Raw genomic sequence first — 27,975 nt, forward strand, 5'->3', positions numbered from 1 at the left:
GTACCCCCCAGAGATGAAGATATGGGAGCACAGCAGGTCACATTCCTCGCCCATATTCCCACACAGCTAGCAATGGTGTCCTGGTCAGAGCACATGGCAATGAAGCTTGATTTGAACCCAGGCCATCTAGATAACCATTATACTATGTTAATATCAATGACCACACTGCTCACCCCAATGTGAAAAGGCAGAATCACTTTCTTTCCTCTTTTTCTGGAAATCTGTAAGCTTTCCCAAGTTCAAAGGCAAACATGCATTCCTGGCACCATGCCTATCTTCAAGGGCATAAAATGTGATAAATAACCTTTAATTTACACTACAATCATTCTCAGGCTCCACTGAGCTTTCATTCTTGCAAGAGCAAATTTCCCTATTTGCTGCCTTCGTGTTGAGTTTTATTTTTCTGAGGCTATTTTGAGGTTCAACTCTGTCTGGTTACAAATTCACAGGAATCCTAACAGAGTAATAAAAGGAATGGGAGAAAGAGTACTGATCATGATGGGTTTAGAGAACAATGTCTGGGGCATAAAACTAACCACACAGAGTGTGAACACAGACAACTATTGCCCAGATCTGTCCACACATCCGCAGGAGAGCCTCGTGGTCTCACATCTTCAGAAAGCGCCTCCACGCAGTCTCCGAGCAAAGGGACACATCTCGAGCGCCTTCACACTGACATGCAAACAGGCAGTCCTACTGACCTTGAAAGCAGCACCTCCATGGATGATGGATTTGATAAAAATTCCCAAGTCCGTTCCAGTTTCTCGAGATTTGTTCCCTTTCAAGCTCACGCCGAGACCAGCAGAACCCGAATCATTCAGGGGGATCTCGAAGGTGAGTTGCTCGGTCGTTTCCAGGGAGAGCGCATAGCAGTCGGGCTCTCCTTTCTGTTGAAGTACGCGTGGAAAGAGTGAGGGGAAGAAACAGGTTAGTGTTTATACCCAAATGGCCAAACAAAGAGGCAACTGGAAAGACAGGGTGATTGGACCTCTAACAGCTGGTCCTCTCTCTCTGTGAGGAGCCACCACCATGTCCCTGGAAGGTAGAAGGGTTCTTGGGAGTCACATCTGCCGAGGGCCAACAGAGAGGATCCTTTGGCTAGGTGGAGTCGTGCCATTTGAAACATCCTGTAAATATCCAGAAATCCAGCAGAGTCTCAATAATTAAAGAGGTTGGACGTTACTTAGGGGGTCTTAGGCACCAGAAAAGACCTTAGAGATAAGGTGATCTTAATGCCTTCATTTTACAGATAAAGAAACAGAGCTTAGTGTAGAAACATGCTAAAATTTGGGGGAAATATTTGGCTTGTGTAATTTAAAACGTATCATTTTCCATGGAAACAATGTTCATGATCAAGAATATCAATTGGAGGGGCGCCTGGGTGGCTCAGTGGATTAAAGCCTCTGCCTTTGGCTCAGGTCATGATCTTAGGGTCCTGGGATCGAGCCCCGCATCGGGCTCTCCGCTCAGCTCACGCTCTCTCTCTCGCTCTCTCTCTGCCTGCCTCTCTGCCTACTTGTGATCTCTGTCAAATAAATAAAATCTTAAAAAAAAAAAGAATATCAATTGGATACAGAGCACTGAAAAAAAATGTTATCTTAAACTTAGGGAAATGTGATTTATGATGAGTATCACTTTGCTCAATTGAGGCCTTAAGCTTGCTTCATTGACAGTACAAGTCACTGGCAACCAGATTTTGAACCTAACCAAAAATGATAATGCATGACAAATATTTGTATCTTCTTTGCCAAATGACACCGAGCCACAAGCACAGCTGTTCTCAAAAAATTAGAGTAAAAGAGAATGGAGGCAACAGGCACACTTAGGGTTCAAGTTTCCAGGGAGAAGCAAAGGTTAATCGTATTTAGCCCCTGATGTTTTCAAATGTACAGCAGTGACAATGGAAAAATGTTGCCACATGATAATCTTTGCAGGTGCCCCCTACGGCCTCCCTCCCGCCCAAGCTTGCAGAAATGTGAAACTCGGCCACAGTGTTTAACTGGAAAATTTGAAAATGAGATAGCCCTAGAAACCTTCAACTCATGCTAGGTCGGTAGTTCCTTCCTCTCTGTAATTATGTCTAGAAACTCTCATCTTAGGGTCACTTTGAGGGACTGTTCTGTGAAATCGCATATTTTAGAAATTACTGTGAATGTCTGAATGTCAGTCACCAAATAACAACTATAAAATCAGAAGTAGCAAAGAACCCATAATTAAAACAAGATTAAGAGGCTGATCATTGCCAGATCCACCGACCTAGTATTTTCAACTCCTACCAAAATAGAGAAAGCCCATGTCTACCTTCAAAGAAATAGTTCATTTAATTTCACTGTACCTGAAGTTAGCCATAAAAATCGGGACAATAGGTAGTTTCAAAGAAATGAAACTTCAGTGCTTGATATAATAAACCTATGACTAGTTAGTTCTTTCAACTAACTCACTGTATTATTATCCAAGAAACATCCCATTATTTGATTCAAACTAGCTGTCTTTTTTCTCCCCCATGGGAATGCGATAGTTAAATATGAAAGGTAAATTGTTAGCCTTCATCTTTGTCTTCCAGAATGTCCTATTTAGAATCCGTAACATTTGATAATCATTTATGTTTCCAGGTCTCTCTGGGGTTTGGTTAATTTTAGTCTAATAAAGTTCCACTGAATTAAAGTACAAATTAAAGAACAGCCGTTCTGCCTAGAAGTTTGTGAACACCATTTTAGAGGAAGACTAGAAGCTTCTCTGGCTTTTTAATCTACTAGAAACAAAGTGACACAAGGGCAAGTTTTGCTTGAGTAATATCTTCAAACCACTTTATTCTGTAATCAAATCCGATTTCTTCGGCAGCTGTGTTTAATTAAGATTGACAATCACTATTTGTATCAATACCTTTCATTTATGACACACGTGATAGGAACAAAATAGAAACCAAGTGATATTATGGCTATCTTTTTCATTTGTGTTTATGTGTTTAAGTTTTTATTTTAATTCCAGTTAGTTAATATACAGTATTCTATCAATTTCAGGTGTAAGATTTAGTGATTCAACACTTCCATACGTCACCCTGTGCTCATCACAAGTGCCCTCCTTCATCCCCATCACCTATTTAACTCGTCCTCATAGCAACCTCTCCTCTGGTAATCATCAGTTTGTTCTCTATAGTTAAGAGTCTGTTTCTTGGTTTGTCCCTCTCTCTCTTTTTTCCCTTTGCTCATTTATTTTCTTAAATTCCACATATGAGTGAAATCATATGGTATTTGTCTTTCATTTAGCATAATACTCTCTAGCTCCAGTCACGTCATTGGAAATGGCAAGAGTTCATCCTTTTTTGTGGCTGAGTAATATTCCATTGTACACATATATCATATCTTCTTTATGTGTTCATCAGTTGATGGACACTTGGGCTGTTTCCATAATTTGGATACTATAGATAAATCTACTATAAACATTAGGGTGCATGTATCCCTTTGAATTAGTATTTTTGAATTCTTTGGGTAAATACCTAGTAGTTTAATTGCTGGATCATAAGGTAGTTCTATTTTTAATTTTTGGAGGAAACTCCATACTGTTTTCCAGAGTGGCTGTACCAGCTTTCATTCCCACTAGGAGTGCAAGAGGGTCCCCCTTTCAAGTCCCTGATACCTGAAAGCCAGAAATGGAACAACAAAAACAATCTAGTGGCTAACAATGGTTCTAAGTGTTGTACACATATTAATGTACTTACTCTTCATAACAACTCTATGAGGAATATTATCATGACCATTTAACAGATGAGGAGACTGAAATGCACAGCAGATAAGTACCATGCTTACAGTCTATAAGACCTTACGGTGTTGGAGCTGTGTGAGGTCCAGGCAGTGTGGTTCCTGCGCCAGACTCGTAACTGCTATGCTACATCTCAACCTCTGTGAACCGCTATGACTTGGCCTAGTCACAAGAAATCCCAAGACTGATTCCCACCGTGACAGTAAGCTACCATGCAACTTCACGTTCTCTACTCAACTACAGTTCTGTTTTATATCTTTCTTATACTATATCAGGCTCAAGCCATAATTAGTGGATTCTAATAATAGCAAATTATTATTGCTATTCACCCAATGGTGAAGGAAGCCATTATAGTAGTTAACATAGCCATTTCCTCTATTAGAAATAAATGTCCCTTTACCTAATGCACGAGAAAAAATCAATATGCTGAATGCCTTCCATCAATAATCTTGGTTCAACAAAGAACTCTAAAAATTAAACTCCAATCTTGCCACACAACATTTTGGAGAAGAGATATTAAGGCCTCACAAATGCAGGACCTTAGTGATAGGATGATCCCAAAGGCAATGACATATCCACACCTTGGATCCTCCCTTGCTTTCTGTCTTTCAGACAAGAGCTCTTTCTGTACTGTGTTGGGAATGCCCCTTGCTTTTTACACTAACAATTATCCAGAGAGGGAAAAAATCAAGATGCAAGGCTGGCATAGAAAGGAAATCTTGTGAATATCCATTCATTTTTTTATTTTTCCTTTTCATTATTTCTTATTCTTTGCCACATGTCTCTAGATACAAAGTCCATGAGGTTCCTTGAGCCAGCACCAGGATGGATACCTACCTGCCCCTAATGCATATGCCTTGGCCTAATCCCTTGGGACCCACCCGGGGCCAGCCTTTCAGGGTCTACAACTAAAGATTTCTCAATCTTAGCACCACTGATATTTAGGGCATGATAATTCTTTGTTGTGGAGGACTCTCCTATGCATTAAAGGACAGTCCACAGAATTACTACCTACTAGATGCCAGTAGCACCTCCTTCCCCAGTTATGATTACCTCAAATGCCCTCAGACACTGCCAAATGTCTCCTGGGCTCAAAATCACTTCCAGTGGAAAACCACTGCCCTGTACAGTCAATTTTAACTGCTAACTACTGTCAAGTTAAGGCAACTGCCACGTATAGTCAAGTTTAAGGCAAAAAGGGTCCAGAGAAGTACTTTGGGACTGCAATGTTGTCTGCTGATATGTTCCCAACTCCCAGAATGGGGACTAAGTCTTAGGCTCACAGGTTCATGACTGACTACTTAGTTGGTCACAGAATTCTACACTGTTATTTCTCTGGTTATATGTCTCTGGTTATATGGCAGCTAATTTTCTAGGGGCAGAAATAGAGTCTTTGAGGGATTAACAGAGTAAGGAAAGTGATAAATATTGAATTTATTGGTACATATACAAAATGCTGACTTTTATTAATATAACCCAGAAGAAAAATTTACCCTATCAAGTGGTGTTTGTTAGGTTAGTTATGCTTCTATATATACTGTTTTGTACTTTTTTTAATGTATTAAGAACCATAGGCTTCTATAAAATAGTATTAACATAAAGTCTACTCATGTGAGAACATAACATCAAGTATAAGAATGGATGTGTACAGTACATTTCAACTATATAAATATATGCTATATACATACTGACACCTACCCATCTACCTGTTACCTACCTGTCCCACAACCCTACCCCATCTATCTGCACACGTGTATATGTCTGCACAGAAAAAAAAATGTAGTTATCTACTGGCACTGCAATATGGACTACAGTTTCCTTCTTTATAATTTTTCTGTGTTTTCTAAACATTTATCCATCATTACAAAAAGATAAATGTTTTTGAAAGGAATTTATGAAGGTATAAGAACCATTTGCTGTACTATTGCCTTGCCAACCAGAAAGATGTAAACACATCTCTATAACGACACACACCCACACACACACACCCATTTATACATACGTGTTTCCTAATACTACCTATACTATATGTAATATGCATTACCCTATAGTAGTATATATACTGTATTAAAGCTACGTAATATATGACGTATATATGTATTCTCTCTCTGTATATATGCATGTGTATTTATGTGTGCATGTGTGGGTAGTACATTTATATTCCTCTTAGAGTCACCAGTGACTTCCATGTTACTAAATCTGATGGTCAATTGTCATCTCTTATTTTTCCTGATGTACAGGAACATTAGAGCAAATTGATGGAGGCCTACTTTTTGAAATATATATATTTTTTTCTTGGTTCCAAGACATCCCTCTCTTATAGTTCATCTCCCACTTCACGGTCAACTCCTTTGCAAAATCCTTTGCTACTTCTTCCCCATCTCACCAATCTTTAAATATTTGTGTCCTAAGAATCATCTGATTTTTTCTCTTCTGTCCCATCCTCATTTTTGAAGTTATACCTAATTTCACAGTTTTAAATATCATTTATATGCTCATGAGTCATAAATTCCTATCTCTACCTCTCTCCTAAACTAGACTCACATAACCAATTCTCTAGTGAACAACTTTATTAAGATTTCTACCTTGAAGATATGTCTAAGTAGATCATCCCTTAAACCCGCTCTTCCGGGGCACCTGGGTGGCTCAGTGGGTTAAAGCCTCTGCCTTTGGCTCGGGTCATGGTCCCAGGGTCCTGGGATCGAGCCCCGCATTGGGCTTTCTGCTCAGCGGGGAGCCTGCTTCCCTCTCTCTCTCTCTCTCTGCCTGCCTCTCTGCCTACTTGTCATCTCTGTCTGTCAAATTAAAAAAAAAACAAAAAACAAAAAAACCCCGCTCTTCCTGAAAAGTAAATGGAACTGTGTTCTTTCAGACATTCAAGCAAGGACCTCAATGTCACTGTTGACTTCCTTTTTGTCTCACACTCTATATCCAACCCGTCAGCAACTCCTGTCAGCTTTACTTTAAAAACGCACCCAGGGCATCTGGGTGGCTCAGTCGGTTAAGCATCTACCTTTGGCTCAGGTCGTGAACCTGGGGTCCTGGTACTGAGGCCCACGTCTGGCTCTCTGCTCAACAGGAGTCTGTTTCACCCTCTTCCTCTGCTCCTCCCCCTGCTTGTGTTCTCTCTCTCTCTCTCTCTCTCTGTCTCAAATAAAGTAGTAAAATCATAAATACACACACACATCCAGAATCCTATCACTTTAACCACCTGAGCCACCACTGCTTCTCACCCAACACCCTCTGTACTAGTGTCTCCTTTCTGCCTCCCTGCCTCCACTTTTCTCCTCTTTGGGATATTTCTCATTACAGCAGCTGGAGTGGTCCTATTAAAACAAACACTCAAAACTTACTGGTGACTTCCCACCTCGTTCAGAGAAAATGCCAATGTCCTATAAATTCTGAGTCCCATGAGTCTTCTCTCCGCTCATCTCTCCTACTACTTATCCTATGCTTGCCTCATTGCCTTTCTTCTTTTTTTCAGTACATCCTTCATCCTTCATGCTTCTGCCCCAAGACCATTGTATAACCTCTTATCTCTGTTTTGAATTCTCCTCCCCTAGATTGCTGCAGACCTCCTTCCCTCACTGCTTTCAAACATCCGTTCAAATATCAATTTACTAGTGAGGTCACCCCTGACCATTCAGTTTCATATTGCTTAAATGCCCTCTCAATACCACCTTACCCATGTCCACTACCCTGCTTTTCTTCCACAGAGCTTATCACACACTGTATATCTGTTAACTTCTTTTTTTTTTTTTTTAAGATTTATTTATTTATTAGAGAGAGAGTGCTTGGTGGGCAGGAGGAGAAAGAGAGAGTCTTAAGTTGACTCCGTGTTGAGCATGGAGCCTGATGTGGGGCTTGATCTCATGATCCGGAGATCACCACCAGAGCCAACACCAAGAGTTAGATGTTTAACTGACTTCACCACCCAGGTGCTCCTGCTCATTTGTGTGTGTGTGTGTGTGTGTTTTAAAGATTTTTATTTACTTATCTGACAGAGAGAGAGAGAGAGAGATCACAGGTAGGCAGAGCAGCAGGCAGAGAGAGAGGGGGAAGCAGGCTCCCCGATAAGCAGAGAGCCCAAAGCGGGGCTTGATCCCAAGACCCTGAGATCATGACCTGAGCTGAAGACATAAGCTTAACCCACTGAGCCACCCAGGTGCCCCTGCTCATTTGTTTTTAATAGGGTCTCTTGAATGTGGGAATTCTTATATTATTCTGATTCTTTTTCTACCAATTTATTGCTAGTGCTTAAAACAGTGCCAGACTCAAAAACAGGCACTGGATAACGATTTGTTGAGTGAATAAATACATATAGATAGATATAGATGTTCGTGTGTATGTCCAACAGTATGTGCTTGTGTATATGGACACATGGGTATCTGTAAATACGTATTTGTGGGTTGTACACATATATAGGTAAATAAATAAACTGCTGGTATCACTTTTGATTCCTACCATTCCAGATTCCATTACTTTTAAGGTTTATACAAATTAGTTCTTACATTAAAAATAATTATAAAAGGCACAATGTATTATAGTTTTAAGAAACCTTAAAAGTAACCTAGTCCAATTTTCCTTCTCACACAATGCTTCCAGTTCCTAGGAGAGATGATAACTTAGCTCAGTTCCAGCCATAGATCCTCAATGAAGGCAATAAGAGGTGTCATCGCTACCAATCTGTGATGAATACTGGGCTGTTCGTGGCTTTAAGTTATAACATGTACCTCAGATCTTTAGTGAATACTGCAAACAGCAATATTCATGGTACATTTCATTCAGTCTGGGAAGCACTGTGATCCAGTACCCAAAGACACATCAGCCATTTTTCTGTGTCTGCCAATCCATCCAGGCAAAAACATATATGTGTACACATATACCTATAAATAAGTTTCATGAGACAATACTTAACCAGAGTGCAATGCATTTTAGTAATTTTTATGCTCTTATTTAATTTTTAATTTGATCACAATCCTCTACATTAATTTCATAATCCAATACTGGAACATAATTTTCAATGGGAAACAGTGAAATATTATATAGGTATGTATGTGTGTATATACACACACATATATATGTATCTCTGTATATATATTATATATATTATTTTTATTAAAGAGATACGTGAAATGCAAAACCAAATGGTGAGTAAATGTTAACTGTCTTATCTTCCCTAATTTTTATAAGCCATTTTAATGTTTATCCTAACCACCCCTAGCCTTAACTAATCTCTTAATATCTTTTATACAAGCTTTCTTCAAGTTCTTATAGCTTCTCTTGCATTATCATCCTAATGAAATATATTTCCCCTTCTCCCTCCCATCTAGTTATGTCTTTCCCTATTTTTCCATTCCCTCACTTTGTTCGCTGTAAGACTACCTCTATTCCCAAGCACCGTGAATAACCTGTTAAAGCTGGAATCTAGAAATGAAATTGGCTCACTCTGGCCTGAGTGACAAGAGTCACTCTTTGCAAACCATAGTGATCCAACAAATTTTAATCAAACATCTTGTATGTACTCAACACTGTAATATGAAGTGCCCAGTCTGCATAGACTATAATTGGCAAAGAGTTTACTGAACGATATGGGAAGGACTTTCTGTTTTGTTCACAGTATTATCTGGAGAGGCAGAGTAGAATTTAAGGAAAAGAAAGAAGAAACAGAGGAATGGACATAGTCGGACCGTGTGAGCTATCCTAACCATTTTACTAAAACAAACATCAAAAGTAATTACTTGGCGTGAGAAGTGGGAAGGGAGGCAGGAGATGGATGACTTGCGAGGATCTATATTACTGCTTAGGAGTATTCCAACTAGGGCCATCTCTGGAATCACAAACATTCTTGTAGTGCAAAGAAGTACCTGATTCACACACGCAAGTTGTAAAAACCCAGCCTACCAGAGCTCGGGTGCAGGATCGGTGTCTAATTTCTCAGAAGCCTGGGTCAGAATTGAAAGCATCCATGCTGGACCTGTTATGGCCCTCATTTCATTAAATGCTGTGCTCTTGGCTCAGCACAAGTAAGCTCTGGATGTCTTTGCCTTGCCTCCCAAATGTGTAATTAGTTGTGTTGTGAGCAGCTTACTTTATGCAAGAATTATGATTCACATGCAATCATTTTGTCAATTACCAAAACTTAAACAAGAGGCCTTTAAGGGGAAAAAAATAAAATAATATATATATTTATTTTTATATTTATATTTATATAAATAATAAATATACATCTATTTTATATAAAGCAAAAGCCATACCTGGCAATTCTGGCAGGATATTTTATAAAAAGCTTAAGTACTGTTAACTTTTGCCTAAATAAATTCTAAGGAATTTGAGGTAATAAAACTTTGGTTATGGCTAAATAAATTTTCCTAACAATGAAAGGATAAGATACCCGCAAGACACTTAATTTTCTGAATTTTTAACATTTTCTGGAAAAAGTCATCTATGGGTAGCTATTGTAAGCATGAGAGGGTTTTGGTCAGCTGGATTACATAAAATTCAAAATGTGATATCACCATCGAGTAGGGATAAGAGGGTCCTTCCAACAGCTGGGAGGCATTCTATTTTAGATTGTACTCTTCAGAGAGTAAACAGAAGACATATAAAGGTAAATGGTGATCCAAGGATGATCATCTGAATAAAGGTAAAGCACTTTTCCCGCAACTGTTGCTAACATATAAATGAAATCAGCAGAACCCTGGGTTATTTATAAATGGACAGATTATCTTTTAAAGTCTTTCGCCCTCTGGGCAGTATAGACAAATCACAAGAAAGAGTCAGGGATCATACTGCAGATAATTTAAAAAATCTCTGAATCATAGTAAAGGTTGTTGATGATTAACCCAATCAATGGGGGAAACGTCTTAAATGTAGGTTTCTTACAGGGAGCTCGATTATCAACATATTAAGTATATGTCCTTATGTGATCTCCTAAAGTAAATATTCATCCACTTTCAAATACTTTATAACCAAAGACCCAAATGAAGAAAATCCTACAAAATGTCTGTAATTGAGACACTTCTTTCTTTTTTTGATATCCATTCTTTGGAAAGGATGAGGAAAGAACAAAAGCTGACTTCTGACTTCACTTATTAAAAGACAATTTTAAGTCAATGATTAATCTAATACCAGGAAACAAACGTCAAAAAAAAAAGGCCACCCTTCATAGTCTGCTCAATATAAAAATGTCTTAATGTAATACTAAGAGATTAACAGAAGTAAAGTAATTCAAAGTTAAGATTCTTATAGCTATCCTTGTTTCCTTCCTACTTATGGTATATATACTGGAAGGATCAGTAAATTCCACAGTTTGGTAACACTGGCAAAAAACACTTTTTTCCAAAACATGAAAGAGATGAATATAATATATTGTGTCATGAAAAGTGGCATAAATGAACATATTACAACTCAGACAGCATGGATTCTTTATAAAACCAGGAACTGTTTTGTTTATAGGGGGAAGCAATAGGTCCTTTTTATTTTCTGTTTATTCTTTCCCATTGAAAGTGAACTACAGAAACCTGGTGAAAATGTCCTAAACCTTTTATATACAATCATTCAGGGTTTAAAATACAAGAATACACACTTTTACATGAGTAAAAGATTTAAGAACAAAGAGTACGATTGTTATAATTGAATACTCTATAAAGGAAGCATAGAGGGCCTGATTCTTAGAGAAGCAGACCTTTCTGAAAAGCTGGAGTCTAGGCGAAACACTCCCACTATCTTTGCCATCCCAAGTACTCCGTCTGTCAAGCTACCTGTATTTAATGGCTTTAAAAGACAAATCCGCTATCCAGGACAAAAGCTGGACATAAATAAAAAATACAAAGCACTTCGTGGAAGTAAGCACATCAGTTATGGTTCCTGTTCCACCCATAGCCTGTTCACTGCTCAGGAAGGGGTAGCAACTGCCTGAAGCGGTGGTGACCCCTGTCCCCAAGACCATCAGTTCATAGGCAGCTAATGCTTGCTGTGGAGGTCTGATCCAAGGCCATGCCTTGGGGTTCTAGAAACCCACTATGCCAGCCAAACTGGTTCCTTCTAAGACTTGGATCCATGTAAGGTCTAGAACACAGGGTCACAGTCATTGCACATGAGGACAAATATCCCGATAGTTTCTATTATGAAAAATGCTAGGGAAAACGTGCATTTTAGAACTGATTTTAGGGCGCCTGGGTGGCTCAGTGGGTTAAGCCTCTGCCTTCGGCTCAGGTCATGATCTCAGGGTCCTGGGATCGAGTCCCGCATCGGGCTCTCTGCTCTGCAGGGAGCCTGCTTCCTCCTCTCTCTCTCTGCCTGCCTCTCTGCCTACTTATGATCTCTGTCTGTCAAATAAATAAAAAAAAAAATTAAAAAAAAAGAACTGCTTTTAAAAGATTAACACATATTCCCTAATTCACTTGATAATGGGACACACCATTGCATGAGCATATTAGAGGAAAAGTATTCCCCCCTCCACTTAAAGATGTGTTGCTTTAGAGAACACACGGAAGATCATGGTAGAAAGGAACGAAGCAGAGAACAGAGAAGCCTCAAGAGAGAAAAAATCTTGTAGGTCATGAACAATGTCCTAGAGATACCACACGGCCTCATGGTTAAGCTTTCCAGTTCCATTACTTCTGTGTCATGCTTCTGGTATGTGATGTATGTCACAATTCGCACTGACAACAGAGCATCATAAAAGAAAAGTACAGACTCAAGGCCAGGCTTCCAAAGACATAGAACAGCAAGTACATTCTGGAGCCCTTAGTCCAGAAAGGGGGAAAAAATGACATTTAGTTTCCTTATGAGAAATTAATTTTTAGTTTTACTTTTTAGTTTTGGATTGGGAAATTTCTGCAGATAGTTTAAAGACAATGGCTTACAGTTTCCTTCACTGGGATCCTAGAAAGTCACAGAATAAGAAACCCAGCCACTAGAGTAAAAGTATAAAAATTTTCTAACACCCACCATTCTAAGTATGTGTGTCATTATTTAGGGCACAACAACTCTTAGTAAAGATAATATGGCTTTCTTTCCAACTCTGATACCTTCATTTTCTACAGAAGACCCAATAAATATTCTTTCACTTTGAGCCACAGAACTCTGGTGTTTATTAAATTATGATACAATGTAGTAACAGTATTACCACATGCCTTAAGAAAGTGGTATTTTTGTGGGGGCTGGAGGAGGGGGTAATTTATTTGTTGGTAAAGGCTTTAAAGAAATGAAATGAGGAAAATATAGCATTTTAACCCTATCCTTCATCTAATGTTTGAGTTGTACCTAATGAGACTCTAGCTGGAAACCAATCCCCTTTAGAACACTATCAATGATAAATAATCCTAAATTCCAAATAGAGATTGAGAAATCTCAGTGGGTAGTAACCATTTTAAATTCACAGTACATGTTATGTTTACTATTGTAATGAGAATGTTCTTACCATACATATAATATGCCCTTTATATATGTAGATGAAGACATAATTTGCATTTTATCTTAATTAAGTCAATTACTCTATTAAAATTAATTTTCAGATAAAACTGACTTTAAAATAAGAAGTCATTTATATTCTGTAGAGTATCAAAAATCCATCAAAATTAAAATGTGGATGTATCTTCCCTACCCCCACTACAAACAAGCAAATTGGGGAAAAAGGAAAACTACCTAGAGTTAATTAATGGGGCAAAGTGTATCAGTTGTTGTCACAAAAATGTTGCATTCCAAACATGCCCCACTGGAGTATGAACAATAAAGCATTTATTTCTGGCTCACAGATCTGTAGGTTGACTGGGGTTTTCATGACCTAGGCTGGAATCAAGTAGGTCTGCCTTCAAAGTGTGGGGCATATACATGTCTGCTCCATGTATCTAGCATCTTCCTTAGACCACTGGATAACTGAAACATGTTTCTCACATGCTGAAAGACAGGAATGCAAGTATGAAACTATCTTTAAAGACTTTGTTCACAAAACATCCACTAACATCTAACTGGCCAATGATTTCACATGGCCAAGTCCACAGGCTTCTGGTGGAAAAGAACTGTCCACATACACACAATGAGACTACGATAAGAGGATGGATATATAATGCTACTATTTGGAAGTGAGTTGAGACCAATAATCTCATCCTCCAATTGAGTGATATGTACATATTTTACATATGGAAGATACCAAAATTTAATGATGTATCATAGGGTTATTATTTCTTTTAATCATCTCTTTCCCTTCCTTTGGTACCACATTTTCTACTGACACATATATTCATCCAACTGTTATCGTCCGAATGTTAGTGTCCCCCTAAATTCATATGTTGAAATCTTAATAATCCCCAAGGTGATGCCATTCAGAGGTGGGGCCTTTGGGAGGCAATTTTGCCATGGGGGCGGAACCCTCATGAATGGGATTAATGCCTTAAAAAGAGCTCCCTAGACATTTTCATCATATAAGGATACAATGAGAAGTCTATGATTAGGAAGATAGCTCTTACCTGATCATGCTGGCACCCCTATCTTGGGCTTTCAGCCTTTAGAGTTGAGAGGAAGAAGCTTCCCTTGTTTATCTGCCACCCAACCTGCAGTATTGATACAGAATGGACTAAGACACCACCCTGTAGTCTATATTTCAGAGCGGCTTCCATGTCTGCGTGAGTCTCCCAAGAGGGAGGAATTCGGTAGCCTAGTCCGGGAAGATCCCTGCCCCTACATCCCTGCATTGTTCCTGCCAGATTCTTGAAAGGGACTGTTCAGGTGGCTCCAGGGTCCAAAATAAATGGCTTAGGCTACTGAATATCGTCTTGCACTTGACATTCTTCTTCAGTATTCATCTTCCAAATGACCCTCTCCCTTGCTGTTTTTCTATATATATAAAAGCGGGACAAGGGTAAGGGAGCAATTCTATGGCCTTAATTCCTGTAAAATCAGTGTGTAATTACAAGAAGTTGAAAAGTTCAGCACACTTCCAATCAGTATTTCCCTAGCCGTATGATGAGCAGGACTTCTTTCTTCCCTGAACTAATGGATCTTCATTTTCCAACAAAGTCAAGTATGCATCAAAGACTAAACAAGGATTATCTCACTTCAGTTCATGCCTAAGGAATTTTTTTAAAATGAATCATAGCTCCATTTTTTTCTTGCTGATACATGAAAAAGGAAGACTCATCCAAGTACAGGGAATGAATCTTTTTAGTGAAACATTTTCTTGATAGTACAGACCTACAATTTTTATGATAATGAAGTCAAGCATAAGGGAGAAAAAGCTTTATTTTATGTGTATGTGTGTATATATCAAATACAGAAATTATTTTGACCACAAAAGAAATTTCATAGTGAAGGTATAATGGAATAAAAGACTCTTTACTTAATATCTCCAAACACCCTGATTTTGTGTCTCAGCACATAAGCCACCTGTTCCTTCCCTGATTTTATCAGTGAGAAAACAATTTGCCCTCCTCTGAACTCCATTTTACTTTCTGTTCCCCATTCTTAAAATTCTCCTCACTTTTTCTAGTCTTCCAATTATTTCCCGGCCTGTCTGTCTTAACGCCACTCTATCACTGTGATCTCATCAAAGGCAGGGATTACGTTTAACTCAACTTTGAACCTAGTTTAACATCAAGTATGATGCATACATATAAAACAAATTGTAATAGGATGACTTCATAAGTTATTTTGTCTCTACTTTTCTCCCACAATGCCCTTTTCTGATGTAATGGCATTAAAAGGCCAAAAACTCAAAAAAGTAACAGTTGTGTCTCACATCTATAAAATCATATTTTTAACATTGTTAGCTTAAAGTTCCTAGCATGTTTGTTAGGTGGAACTAAAATTAACTAAATGTCTCAAAGAGATTCTCTTATTTGGATGGGTTTCTCTCTACCTAAAACTCATCCCTCTCCTCCCACTTTGACACCCACTGGTAAACTCCTACTTATCCATCAAAACATGCTTGAGTTGTCACCTGTTCTTTATGCCTGAGCCTTTGTCCTGGTCTCCTTAGAACTGTATACAAAATAATCACATTATATTATGGCTATTTGTTATCATATATATGTGATTATATATGTATATATGTATGTATATGATACATATATGTATGTAATACATGCATGTATATGATATACACACACACATATTATATAAACCTATAAAGACCTCAAGGTCTTTATATGCCATTTATTTACCACCAACACCTATCCCAATGCATGTCTGAGAACAAATGCATGGTAAATATTCAAAGAGCATTGCTGATAAGTGTTGGATCAGTTAATTCTCCTGCTGTAGTTCAATATGGGCCACAGTGCATTAATATAAAAAATATTTTAAAAACTGCTAATTAAGTTTCAATACTTAAGGCCACTATCACCATGACCACCATCACCAAGAGGAATTTTGGAATGTTAGGTAGTGGATTTGGGATATGCACAGCAACAAATTCCCCTTATTTTCTACTATGCTAAGCTTAATTATGACCTGTTGGCACACTGACGCCTATGAAAGGCTGAGCTATGCAAGAAAATAGCTCACAAATGTTTCTAAGAACTCACATTTATTTTGGCTCATCTGATCACCATATCCGCTCTGGAGTTTTGATACGGGGTGGAGTAAAGCTGTCATTCACTTCTACTTTATTATGACAGCTGGTGCTATTTGGCAACTACTCCGTTCAAATTAACCCTTAAAAAAACCAATCTCTCACATTTAAAACAAAGATCATGCCTCTATCAACTCCTAAACAATTGACTGAGAAGTTTAAATTCACTGACTGAGTGACTTCACTCACTCTAAATAAAACTGAAAAGCAAATAAACCAAAAATTGCTTTGACAGTTTTTGTTTGTTTGTTTTACTCAATTGGGCAGCGTTGTGTACAAACACCAAATCAGACACTCTCAGTGTACTTGGTATCTCCTTTCAAACCCACTGCATAGTAGAGATGGGTAATCCAGAGTATTTTTTATATGCTACTTGACCCGAAAGAAGAATCAAAGTCATATTTCAAATACGTTAATGACTGCTAGAAGAGACACCTGAGCAATTACTTTCTTGTTAAGGCAGTCCTTGATCCTAGGCTTTGTCTCTATCGATGCAGAGTTCATCCCATTACTTCAGCCGCATCAGAAGTGGGGCCCCGGCTAAACAAACACGCGTGATTTATAACGGCAGCCATATTTCAGTGATATAAAGCAAGCTGTCCAGTGTTTAATGGGGACCGTATGTGCAGACGCCCCTTCAAGTTATTTCTTCTTTCTGTTACACTGGAGAATGGAAACCCAACCTACTAAAAAACAAGCTGAGAAACATAAAGAATCAAAAAAATCTAGAATTATGAATAAATACAATTTATTTACTAATATATTATAGCAACAGAGTAGGAATATATCAATTTTAACCATTCTTCAGCCTATCAGTAGATGTTATGCTCTACCTCGATCTCTAACTTCCAAAAAAATATCTGTATTAGCAGAAAATTCAGCTGCAACTTCCTAAAAAAACACAAATGGTGTTCAAAGAACATCGTGTATGTGTAAAAATTCACTTTTTTCCCTCCTAGCACTCTATTCGAATAATCCCCCCCACCTTCTCTTAAAGGAAAGCAGATTTGGGAACTTAAAATAAATGGAATGGTCTTCCTTCTACTTCCTTCACTCTCTGGTCTGAGGTAATTAATGTCTACTCAATACCACGCTCAATCATGTTTCCCCTGGGACAGTACTTTCAATTAAACCTTTTATTTCATCCAGGAACGGCTGGTCTTATTGACCACTGTACTTTTTATCTGTGGATTTATGATAATCTAATGCACATCTCCTCACAGGCAGAATGGCCTTATGAGTCCTTATTGTTCTGATGCCAGAAGAGAAGTGAAAAACAAAATTAGCTCCTGTGGAAGCCAGGAAGGAAACCACATTTGTTTAACACAGTGAGAGGCCTTTCACTACCTGCCCAATGGCCTTGACCATCACACTGCCCTGGCCTCTCAATGTGCTGGCTGCCCTTGCCTGGCTGCTCCAGTCTGATAAGACATGCCAACTCCCTTGAGAACACTGGACGCTGAGGGGTGAGAGGCAACGCCATCCTCGGGTTACATTTTCAAAGGGTTGTGAAGGAAGTAGGACATTTACGTGCTATTGCTATTCTTTTCTGTAAGAAACCCTACAGGTTAAAGAGGAACTTCTGAACTACTATTTGACAGCAAAGGCTGGGCTTTTCAAAAAGTAGGCTGCTAGCTGGTTTGGAGCTCTGCGTCTTTACTTTCTTTCCAGCTAGGACCCACATGACTTGGTTTCTATTTCAAGTACACAGATTATAGTGACATGTTATTAACTTAACCACCATGAGAAATTACATATATATATTTTTTTACAGTCCTACTCCGTTATGTAGCTGAAGACAAGGCTGGATCTAGTGTACTTCTATCTCTTCATGATCTGGGGAATAAGTCACCGTTACGTATATCCTCAAACACAAGTTCAGCAGCCTTCATCTTTAATTTCCTTGCATGTCTACATAGCACATAAAATTATCAAGTTAATAATTGCATTAATATTTATTTATATAATTTATTTACAACCTGTCTAGTACCAAAGAGGAATTGAGGTGGCTCGCATTAATAATTATGCTGAAAATATCTGCCAAGTTTTCAACAAGTTGCTAGTGCTGACACAGTCCTATTTTTCAAACTGAAGAATTCAGAACCCAGAGATTTTTTATTGCATTAAGGATGGCCAAAACGTTAATGAATAGTGCTTGCAATTTATTCACTTTTCTTCATGTGTAATGGAAACGAGCTTTAAATAAACTATGACTGTAGGGACAGACAAGACAATTTCTACTTAAAAAAACAGGTTACATTTTTTTAAGTTTGTATTTAGGTTTGTTTGTAAACCTGCTTCCTACAACGTGAACTTTTCCTTTCTCGATGTTAAAAGGAATACCAATCACTTGTGCCTGGGCTGCAATGAGCCCACAGGGTTTATTTACTCCACAGTATCTCCAGAGCATAGCACCGTGTAATAATTTACAATCTATTGGAAAGGTTTTATTTAAAAACATCTTATGGTCCAAATGCACCAAAACTTCCAATTTTGGAAAGAAGGAACCCGTTTCCTTCTGAACTAACTACAGGAGTGAAGTCTCTTATGGTACCTACAGCTGTGGTGGCATCAGAAGATTGGAGGAAGGGCTACACCTGTGTATATTAACCACTATAGCAACAAGAACCACAGTGGCAAGGGGTTGAAAAGGTGGCCAAGAGGGAGATCTCTGCTGGCAAAACGTTATTCAACATTTACTTCAGAGAAGCCACTCTTTAGGTCAAATGCTCCCAAGGCATTCTGAACTGGAGAACAAAGAAATGCTCAGAGGCACCCTCCCGTGGCCCATTCATATACAGAGAGATCATTCATAATTCAGGTGCTATCTATATCGAGCATCACAGCAAAATTTGATGCATATAAATTCAGGGACTAGTATTCTGCAGTAAGAAGAGGTCTAAGAGACCAATTAGTTCAATCTCCTCATTTTGTAGATAAAGGAACTCTTCTCCCTGTTTACTGTCAATTTTGTTTTATTTTGATAATTTTAGTATTTATTAGTTTATCTCTATCTCCATAATCTAACTCTTATTCCCAAGTCCCCCATCCAGATTGTGGGTATCTGCCATAGACAGGTGAATCTACATTGGCTGGGAAGAAAAATAGCAAGAAGAGGGACAGGAGTTTATGTTTTAGCAAGAGTGTCAAGACTAAAAATGTTGCTGAACAACAAAGTAGGGAAAGGGGCCAGGCTTCTCTGCTCTGGCTTCTCTCACACTGTATTCGCATCAAAAAAGAACTCAATACACGCTCTGTGAAAGGAATTAAGAAAGATAAGACCCAAGAAAGTAAATGACTTTTCCAAACTTGAACATCCAGAGTGGCGGTCCTGGGCCATTAATGTGAATTTCACCTCCCTGACCAATACTCATTCTGCTATAGAACAGTGTTCTCTTCAGCTTTCCTAACCGAATTTGAGAGACTGTAACAATATTTGCCCCAGTGAGTTATGCCTCCTTGATGTTTGACTCTGCCATTCTTTCCAGCCAGTCATGGCATCTATCAACCCATCCCTTGAATCCTAATGGCATCGTGATGTGCTTCGACAAAGAGAATGAGGCAGAAGGAACACTGTATATCCTACAAGGCTAGACCTAAAGAGCCTCTGCATCTTCTGTTTTTGTTCTTCTAAGAATGTCTGATAAGGAAGCTGGACTAGCTTTCTGGAGGATGACCTTTCGTTAACTAGAATTAACTAGAATCAAGGTGCCCCACCCAATAGCTAGAACCAACTGACGGCCATGTAAAGGAGACCATCATGAACCTTCCCCTCCTGCAGATGTGCCAGTTGAACACAAGCTTCAGGAATAAACCCAAACCCAAAACTTAGAAACAGAGAAGTTATGAACACACTTTATAAAAGAGTGCATCACATGGATCTTAAATTTGATGGATTTCTATGTTATCCCTAGAAATAGTCTTGTTATAGGCATGCAAATTTTGCTCCCATGATCATATAAGTACCCAACGGTATTATCACTATGACCAAAATGTTCCTTTCCTCTACTCCGCCCTTTTCTTCAGTTTTCCCTCCCAACACTGGCTCATGCTTCTCCATATCCCTGGACTTCCTACTTTCCTTGCTTCTTTGAATCTATCCATGGCCCAAATAGAATCCCATCTCATAAATAAAAGTTTTCATAATTTTAAAATCCTTATTGATTTCTTCCTTTTATATAACTTCTGGCTCACTATTAACCTCTTAGCTTGTTCCTTAAATCTGTGCAACTAAAAAAAAAAAAAAAATGTGTACAACTCTTCCCTTCCCATCCACCTTCCGCACAGATTGTAGGTAGTATGCCATATTCTTGTATCTCTAATGACATTCAGCATCGTCTATAAGTTCTTGGAGTTCAGGGATCTTGTCTTCATACATTTTAGAGTATACAGTGTGTGGTAAAGCATCTAGCACCAATAAATGTTTATTAAATATTTGATCAGCTAAACTGGGAAGAGTAGGTGTTCAGGATCTGTTGAACAAGTGAGTCCTTTCATCATCAATATGGATCCAGAAATAGAGGGCAATAGAGGGCTGACAATTCTCCTGAATACCAATCTCTGAGTATCAAAGAAGAGAAACATTTGGTCTCAGGGAGATGGAATGCAAGCAAGTAACAGGTAAGATGTTTTGGTTGGATGTTTTTGTGTTTTGCCATTTGGGGGTTTGTTTTTGTTTTTTTGTTGGTTGGTTTGTTTGTTGCTTGTTTGTTTCTGTGTGTTTTTGCCCTCCAGTGGGAAGTCAAGGGTCTACCCATGAAACATGTAGCTTCTGGGAAGGAGAGGAGGGAGAAGGTGAGCCCTTTCAAGTTAAGCTGAAAGTCTGTAACTTCCCTGCAGGGTGCTAAAGTCAATAGTTCCATATACCAGGAGCCACAGACTCCAATGTTTATGAAATAATGACCATCAAGGGGAGGCTTTGCTGCTCTTTGGGATATTTTTCTCCATCCTCCTACCAATACCTCCATCTTCATCACCACCTGGCATTTTAATGTAATTTAAGGTCAGGTACCATTTTCTTCTTCTTCATCACCACCTGGTATCTTAATGTAGGAACAGAATGCAGAAATATATTCTGTCATAGAGAGATAGCACTCCGAGTATTATTTGCTTCCAGAAAGGCAGGATGATGGGTCAGAAGAAAGAAGAGAGGAAGGAAAAGGAGAGAATGAGGCAAGGTGGAAAAACTGAAACAACATTTCAAGCTGTTCAACAATCCTTCCTTTGGTCCTAAGCCTCTAAGAAATGCAAAGAATTAATTACGGAAAGACTAGGTGATAAAAGTCCTTCGCATAACTCAATAAGTGGCCAGGAAACATAATTGAACTCGTTTATAATTGAATATCCTGCCATTGGGGCAGCTTTAAAGAGGGTAAACTTAAAGAGACATAACAATATTAAATGTTCTTTTGTCTTTTTAACATCTGTGACTAAACATTCTTTTTAAGGAGAGACCTGGGATAGTGGTGGGGCTTCATTTAGGCAGCAACAGGAGCTGAAGAGCATGTGATTTGTACTTGGGCATCTTAATTTAAATAATTATAATATCTTAAAGAAAAACGCATCTTAACTCCTTCAACGTTTTATTACATCTGACAAGTTCAGTCCAAGGGCACCTATCTATTCGTGCATTATGCGTCATATGTTCTGCACACTCATTAAAAATAATGAGAACACATTTAAAAGTCATTGCCCAGAGAATCTTTGGGGACGGTACATGGGAAGAGGTAAGTGGCAACAGATTGTGATTTAAGTGTCTATCTCTGTTTTATCAGCCCTTAGGAGGAAGGAAAAAAAAAAAAAAGAAGTAGCAGCTTAAGCTGATATTCTTTAATGATAAAGATCACACATTTTCCTGAAAAACAGGCAGATGAAACATGTTCAAACCTCTAAATACACTTTCAAAATGAAATGGGCTGTAGTGGCCGTTTCACAAGTACAGTATTTACTTTAATAACAGCTGGAAAAGTTAACCACGATCCATTAAGGCTGTACTTTCCCCCCCTTAATCTTTAAGTATCCTTTACAAAATGAATGCCTTCCCTTATCTTAACACCAAACCTACCTTAGCAAACGTACTGATCACAGGCAGAGAGGTAATTAAGCAAATCAAGGTCAGCCCCCGAGTTTTGTAACCACTTTCTTATCCAGCTGTTCCATATCAGCAGCTGGCTTGAATTATTAGAAACATTTGGCTAACTGGGTAATAAGAAGGATATAATCTGTGGTTGGTTACAATATTGCTTTTTCTGAGCTGTTTAAACACGTATGTTTAGAAAATTCTTCTCTTTAATCTAACTTCTGGAGGCCTAATCATGGCCACAGCGGCCACTAATAAGACATGTGTCTTGTGCCATGAGAGGACAGCCCACTCTCATGGCCCTTCGTTCTTAACACTGCAAGAGAATGGAATTGGCCCCAGTCCTCTGAAATGTCATGAGACCTTCTTTTCAGCATAAAACCCTTCTTCTTCCACTACCTTCCGGTCTCCACCAAAACCAGTCTTGTGATAAAAGTCACGAAGTATTTTCATTCTGACACCTGGAAGCCATACAACTGTGCAAAGTGGCCAGCCCTTCCTCCATTGGCTTTCATAAGGCTGAACCAGAGCATTTGTCGTCATCGATTTTATCAAGACTAGATTTTGCTGACAAGGGTTCAGTCAAATTCTTTCAGGTATAAGGACTGCCCAGGGAGTAGCAAGTGACTACTAATCCCTCAGCCTGGTGAGTTACTGAAGGCATTCAAAAACCTGGCAAAGAAGAAGGACCTAGTCACTTAGCACACAGCACCACTGACAGAGGGTAGGAGGCGTAGCTCAGTGAGGTAGAAATTTCACAAAAAGAGGCGCCTGGATGGCTCAGTGGATTAAAGCCTCTGCCTTCGGCTCAGGTCATAATCTCAGGGTCCTGGGATCGAGCCCCACATCGGGCTCTCTGCTCAGTGGGGAGCCTGCTTCCTCCTCTCTCTCTGCCTGCCTCTCTACCTACTTGTGATCTCTATCTGTCAAATAAATAAATAAAATCTTTTAAAAAAATTGTGATTTTGACAATGTAAATTTTGGTAAGGGGCAATGTCTCTGTGTCTCGTTTCCCCCAATTTCAAGATAGATAGGAAGAACTAACCATGGTGGAGTAAATGAAGATCATATTCTTAGGGGCTCTGAAATCTTTGCCAAGAGCTCAGCCGTGGCAGGATGGGGGAGGGTAGAATACAGTCCATGGAAGGGGTCAGTGGAAACTATCTCATCCTATAGCGTCCCATCTTAGAGACAGAGAGGAAGGGACAAGGGACAGAGGTATAACTGCAAACAGATACCAATCACCCAACCTTCGAAACTGCCCTAGAAGCACCTCTCTTTGGTATATGCTTAAATCTACAAGTTACAAGGTGGCACGCAACAAATTTTGAGCAGAATCAAATTGAGTGTGGGAATTTAAAAGCACGATCGAGTCAGGCCTGAAAAAGTCAAGTACAATTGAGTTTGCCTGAATGAATCAGGTGTAATTGAGCTGAGTAACTGGACTGCGCTCAGCCCTGGCCCTGTGCCCAAATGAGAGAGGCACGTGACCCGAGAGACGCAACTCAACTGGTCTTAAAATTTTCACAGGGTATTTTTTCCAGAGCAAAAAATTGTTTGCAAAAATAGAAAGATAAAGTTGAAAATTTGGCAACTGGAATTCGTCAGGTATAGGCACTAAGTTATCCTATAGGCCTTTACGCTCTTCCCACAAAACCACTATTCCAGTGATTTTTCAAACTTAAGTGAGCATCCGAACTATCTGGAGGGCTTGTTAAAATACATCTTTAGGGGCGCCTGGGTGGCTCAGTGGGTTAAGCCTCTGTCTTCGGCTCAGGTCATGATCCCAGGGTCCTGGGATCGAGCCCCACATCGGGCTCTCTGCTCAGCGGGGAGCCTGCTTCCTCCTCTCTCTGCCTGCCTCTCTGCCTACTTGTGATCTCTGTCTGTCAAATAAATAAATAAAATCTTAAAAAAAAATACATCTTTAGCTCCAACCCTAGAGTTTCTGATTCCTTGGGTCTGAAAGGAGCCTGACAATTTGCATGTGTGACAAATTCCGAGATAATGGTATTCTGCTGATCTGAGACTACAGTTTGAGAACCACTTCAACTGCGATTGAAGCACTTAAAAAATACTTTAAAATACTTTTAATATTAAAAAATAATATTTTAAAATATTAGACAATGATACTGTTTGTCTATGTCTTTATAAGTAAACTGTGCAACTAGATTATGCAAATGTATTGAGATAATTTAAACTACCTAAATTGTCATTTATATTCTAGGCTTTTTTTTGGGGGGGGACAGAAGGAGAGGGAGAGAATCTTAAGCAGGCTCCACACCCAGCATAGGATCCCAACGTGAGGCTTGATTTCCTAACCCTGAGATCACAACCTGAGTGGAAATCAAGAGCTGCATGCTTAACCCACTGAGCCACCCAGGCACTCCTGATTGACATTTTGTCAGTACTCTGCCTATCCTGTCTTGTGTAGTGATAACGAGAGATTGCTAATGCTCTGAAATGTGAGGAAATCTATGTATATTATTTTTATTTAGTTTAAAGTAATTGTATTAGGAAGGATAATGCATTAGATACAGATTAGACATAGAATAAGAGCCACACCGCCTTTAGCAATGCCTTTTCCAGTCTTCTGTATCAACTGCTTTAATAATGTGTAGCTTTCATTTATTCAGTCAACCAATATTTGCTGAACATAGAGTGTGCACCAGGCACAGGAAATAACAACAGAAGATAACATTATTTAACACTCACCAAGTATTAGCATGTATGCTTAGCTAATTCTCACAACAACCCTACAAGATAGTTGCTATTATCCTCATTTGGCAAATGAGGAAACTGAGACAGAGAGGTTGAGTAAGACTCTAAAGCAGGGATCCACATTCTATGTGCCCCATTCTAAGTACTTTACACACATCTCTAATGCTGACAGTTTCTTAGGCAGACAATAATCTGATCCCTGAGTTAGAGGTGAGGAACGGGGCTGGGGGTGGGGTGCGGCGTTCAGAGAAATAACTTGATCAAAACCATTCAGCCAATAGGTGGTAGAGCCAGGATTCTACCTGGGTTTGACAGATCCCAGATCCGAGGCTCTTAATGATTACATTATAGCCAAATACAATAAGCTCTTAGCAGGCATCTGAATGTCCTTTCACCTCTTCCAGTTTATTCCAGACAACATTATTTCTCATATTATCCCAGTCGAGCTGGGACGCCTACTATCTCCCTGATGTATCTTATTTTTTCTACTCTCAGAGTACTTGAAGATGCTATTTCCTTCCACCCTGCAGCTCTGCATTTTGAAATCCTACTCAATCAAGACCTTTCTCAAACACTGTCATGCTCTTAAAGGTTTTCTTGGTCCCTCAACTTTGAATCCCCGTAACACTTCATTGAATAATTTGACCAACACATACTCTTCTTCATAGGCTCGAAGCTCCTTGAGGACACGAACACATCTTATTTATCTCTGGAGTTCATGTTGCAGAACCCTGACTAGGAGTAGATGAATACTGCTTGAATGGACTTGCACTAAGCAAGGGGAAAATATTGTAGAGAAAAGCAGAAATGAAGACTATATTTTAGCAAGGATTCCATCTTAAGTCACAAGAACTGTGTTATTTGGAGAACCCATAAAATATAGCTGCGTTTTGATTTCTGCATAATTATTTAAATTCCAAAACATAACTCCTGTGCTTTGGTTTAGGTAGACAAATCATTCTGAAATCATCCTTCAATTTCTGCTACTTATCCACAAATAGCTGCTATAATATTCATTCTTCCTTAAGTACCTTGGTTAATTAAGCATGGAATCATTTGAGTCTAATAGCCAAAGGGAATAAAATAATATATCAGTTAAATGAGGTTCATCTAAGATTTCAAACGAAAATTCTTGCATGATTTATGATATTAAATAATTTGACATCTAAAGGTATGAATCTTTCACTTCCTAAGAAGATAAACAGTAAAGGAATGGGAGCCACATGGCATTTGCAAAGGCAGTCACGGGGACTGGTAAATATGGTGGTGCTGGGTGACACTAAGTTCAGCAGCTCTTCCAGTAGTGCCCACACACATGTGTATGTGGCGCATTTTTTTTTTTTTCCTAAGCAAAAGTAATATTCCTAAGTGAAGGTCGCATCGGCATGACAAACATGGCTGGCTACCTTTTGGATCTCAGTCATGCCAGGCAGCAGCAACTTGCTTGCTAGAAATATAGTCAATGCTCCTTGCAGAGGCCGGCATTTAATAGCAGGCAAACGTGGCAGGTAGAAATTATAAATACATTTGAAATTTTCTCAGCTCGCTTTACCCACCAGGGGTTGCTGCAATTTTCAGGATAATTTAAAGATAAGGCAGCAGGTCAGAACATGAAACATTAAAGAGGTTAACCAAGGAATGGCACCATGTTTTTTTTTTTTCTCCCCAATAAATGAAAGAAGACATACACCCATGTGTGCATGTACATGCACTTACACGACAACAGTCTTGCTCGCTCACATGAGCTCTCTCTCTCTGAAGCTCTCAGAAAAAATAAAGGCATGACGTCAATAGAAAACCTTTCGTTTTTCATGATCTTTCCTAACCTGACACTGTGCTTATGTAAGAACACAAGAATGTGGGGTGCCAGGGATGGGAGGGAAGTCACAGAACGTGTCTCTCACAGAACACAGCAAACGAAGCGCTGATTACCGAGCCCCGTGTTTATTTCAAGCACAGACGCAGACGGGGCACTTTCACCTTGGGGTTCTATTACCAACACTAGTCTCAAAGTTCCTTTTGCAAAAACGTTCCTTATGGGAACACCTCTTTCATAAACTCTTACCCAGTCAGGGGGTAAAGACATCAAAGGGTCTTCCAGCTCGGGATTCTGGAAAGATTGCCTTTGAAACACAGCCCTTTTGCTAAAGATACTAGAAAGAGCTTAAATAGTTGTGATGCTGGTACACGAATTCCTCTCACTTGATGTTCAACCTGGCCTGCCACAGACGGAATGAAGCTTGGCTACACGTGCTGCTACATTTGTGATACAAGCCGATGGCTCAAGAGGAAGGACATGGAAAGAATTCAGCACAGTCCTCCCGTGGCCGGTCAGGAGAAATAACCAGGAAATGGGTGCTCGGGCCGTTGGAAAGACAGAGGGTCACATCGGAGAGAGACCATCCTATATTGGGACTTCCTGTATAACTGCTGACCACATGCTCCCTTGGCTCCAAGTGTTAAGACTTCACAAGGAGCTAAGATAACAAGGAAGTAAGGAAGATTTAACTGCCAGAAACTAGGCAGAGCAATGCCGTTAAGAGGGGACCCAGCTCCTGAAACAGCAAGGCTTCAGAGAAGGGAGAGAACAGTTTCTCGGAACAGGAAAACAATAAACAGAGTTTGTTTTCTTCAAAGGAGATAGAACAAGACAAAAGCAGGAAGTGCTGTCCTTCCTTCATCCTGCCAGATTTTCAATGGGAGTCAAGTGTGTGCATCAGTCACGATAAGGGAGGAGAGACCAAAGCGGTAACACCTTCAGTTTTTTTGAAAGAAAAATACAGAGATGTGTCACATAGCACGCTGTTCTTCATTCTGTTCTTTCAAATAGTCCCAAGCATGT

General features: G+C 39.3%; 1 protein-coding gene across 1 annotated transcript in view; it reads right to left on the bottom strand.

The window, feature by feature from the left end:
* Positions 1 to 27,975, bottom strand: part of PARD3B (par-3 family cell polarity regulator beta) — a 1,020,734-nt gene that overhangs the window by 422,594 nt on the left and 570,165 nt on the right. The window contains exon 11 of the mRNA XM_032859992.1: positions 702 to 887. Within this exon, the coding sequence (XP_032715883.1) occupies positions 702 to 887 (186 nt within the window). The remainder of the gene's footprint in view (positions 1 to 701; positions 888 to 27,975) is intronic.

Source organism: Lontra canadensis, unplaced genomic scaffold (genome assembly GCF_010015895.1).
Source record: "Lontra canadensis isolate GAN:19392208 unplaced genomic scaffold, GSC_riverotter_1.0 scaffold18, whole genome shotgun sequence".
NCBI classification, from domain to species: Eukaryota; Metazoa; Chordata; class Mammalia; order Carnivora; family Mustelidae; genus Lontra; species Lontra canadensis.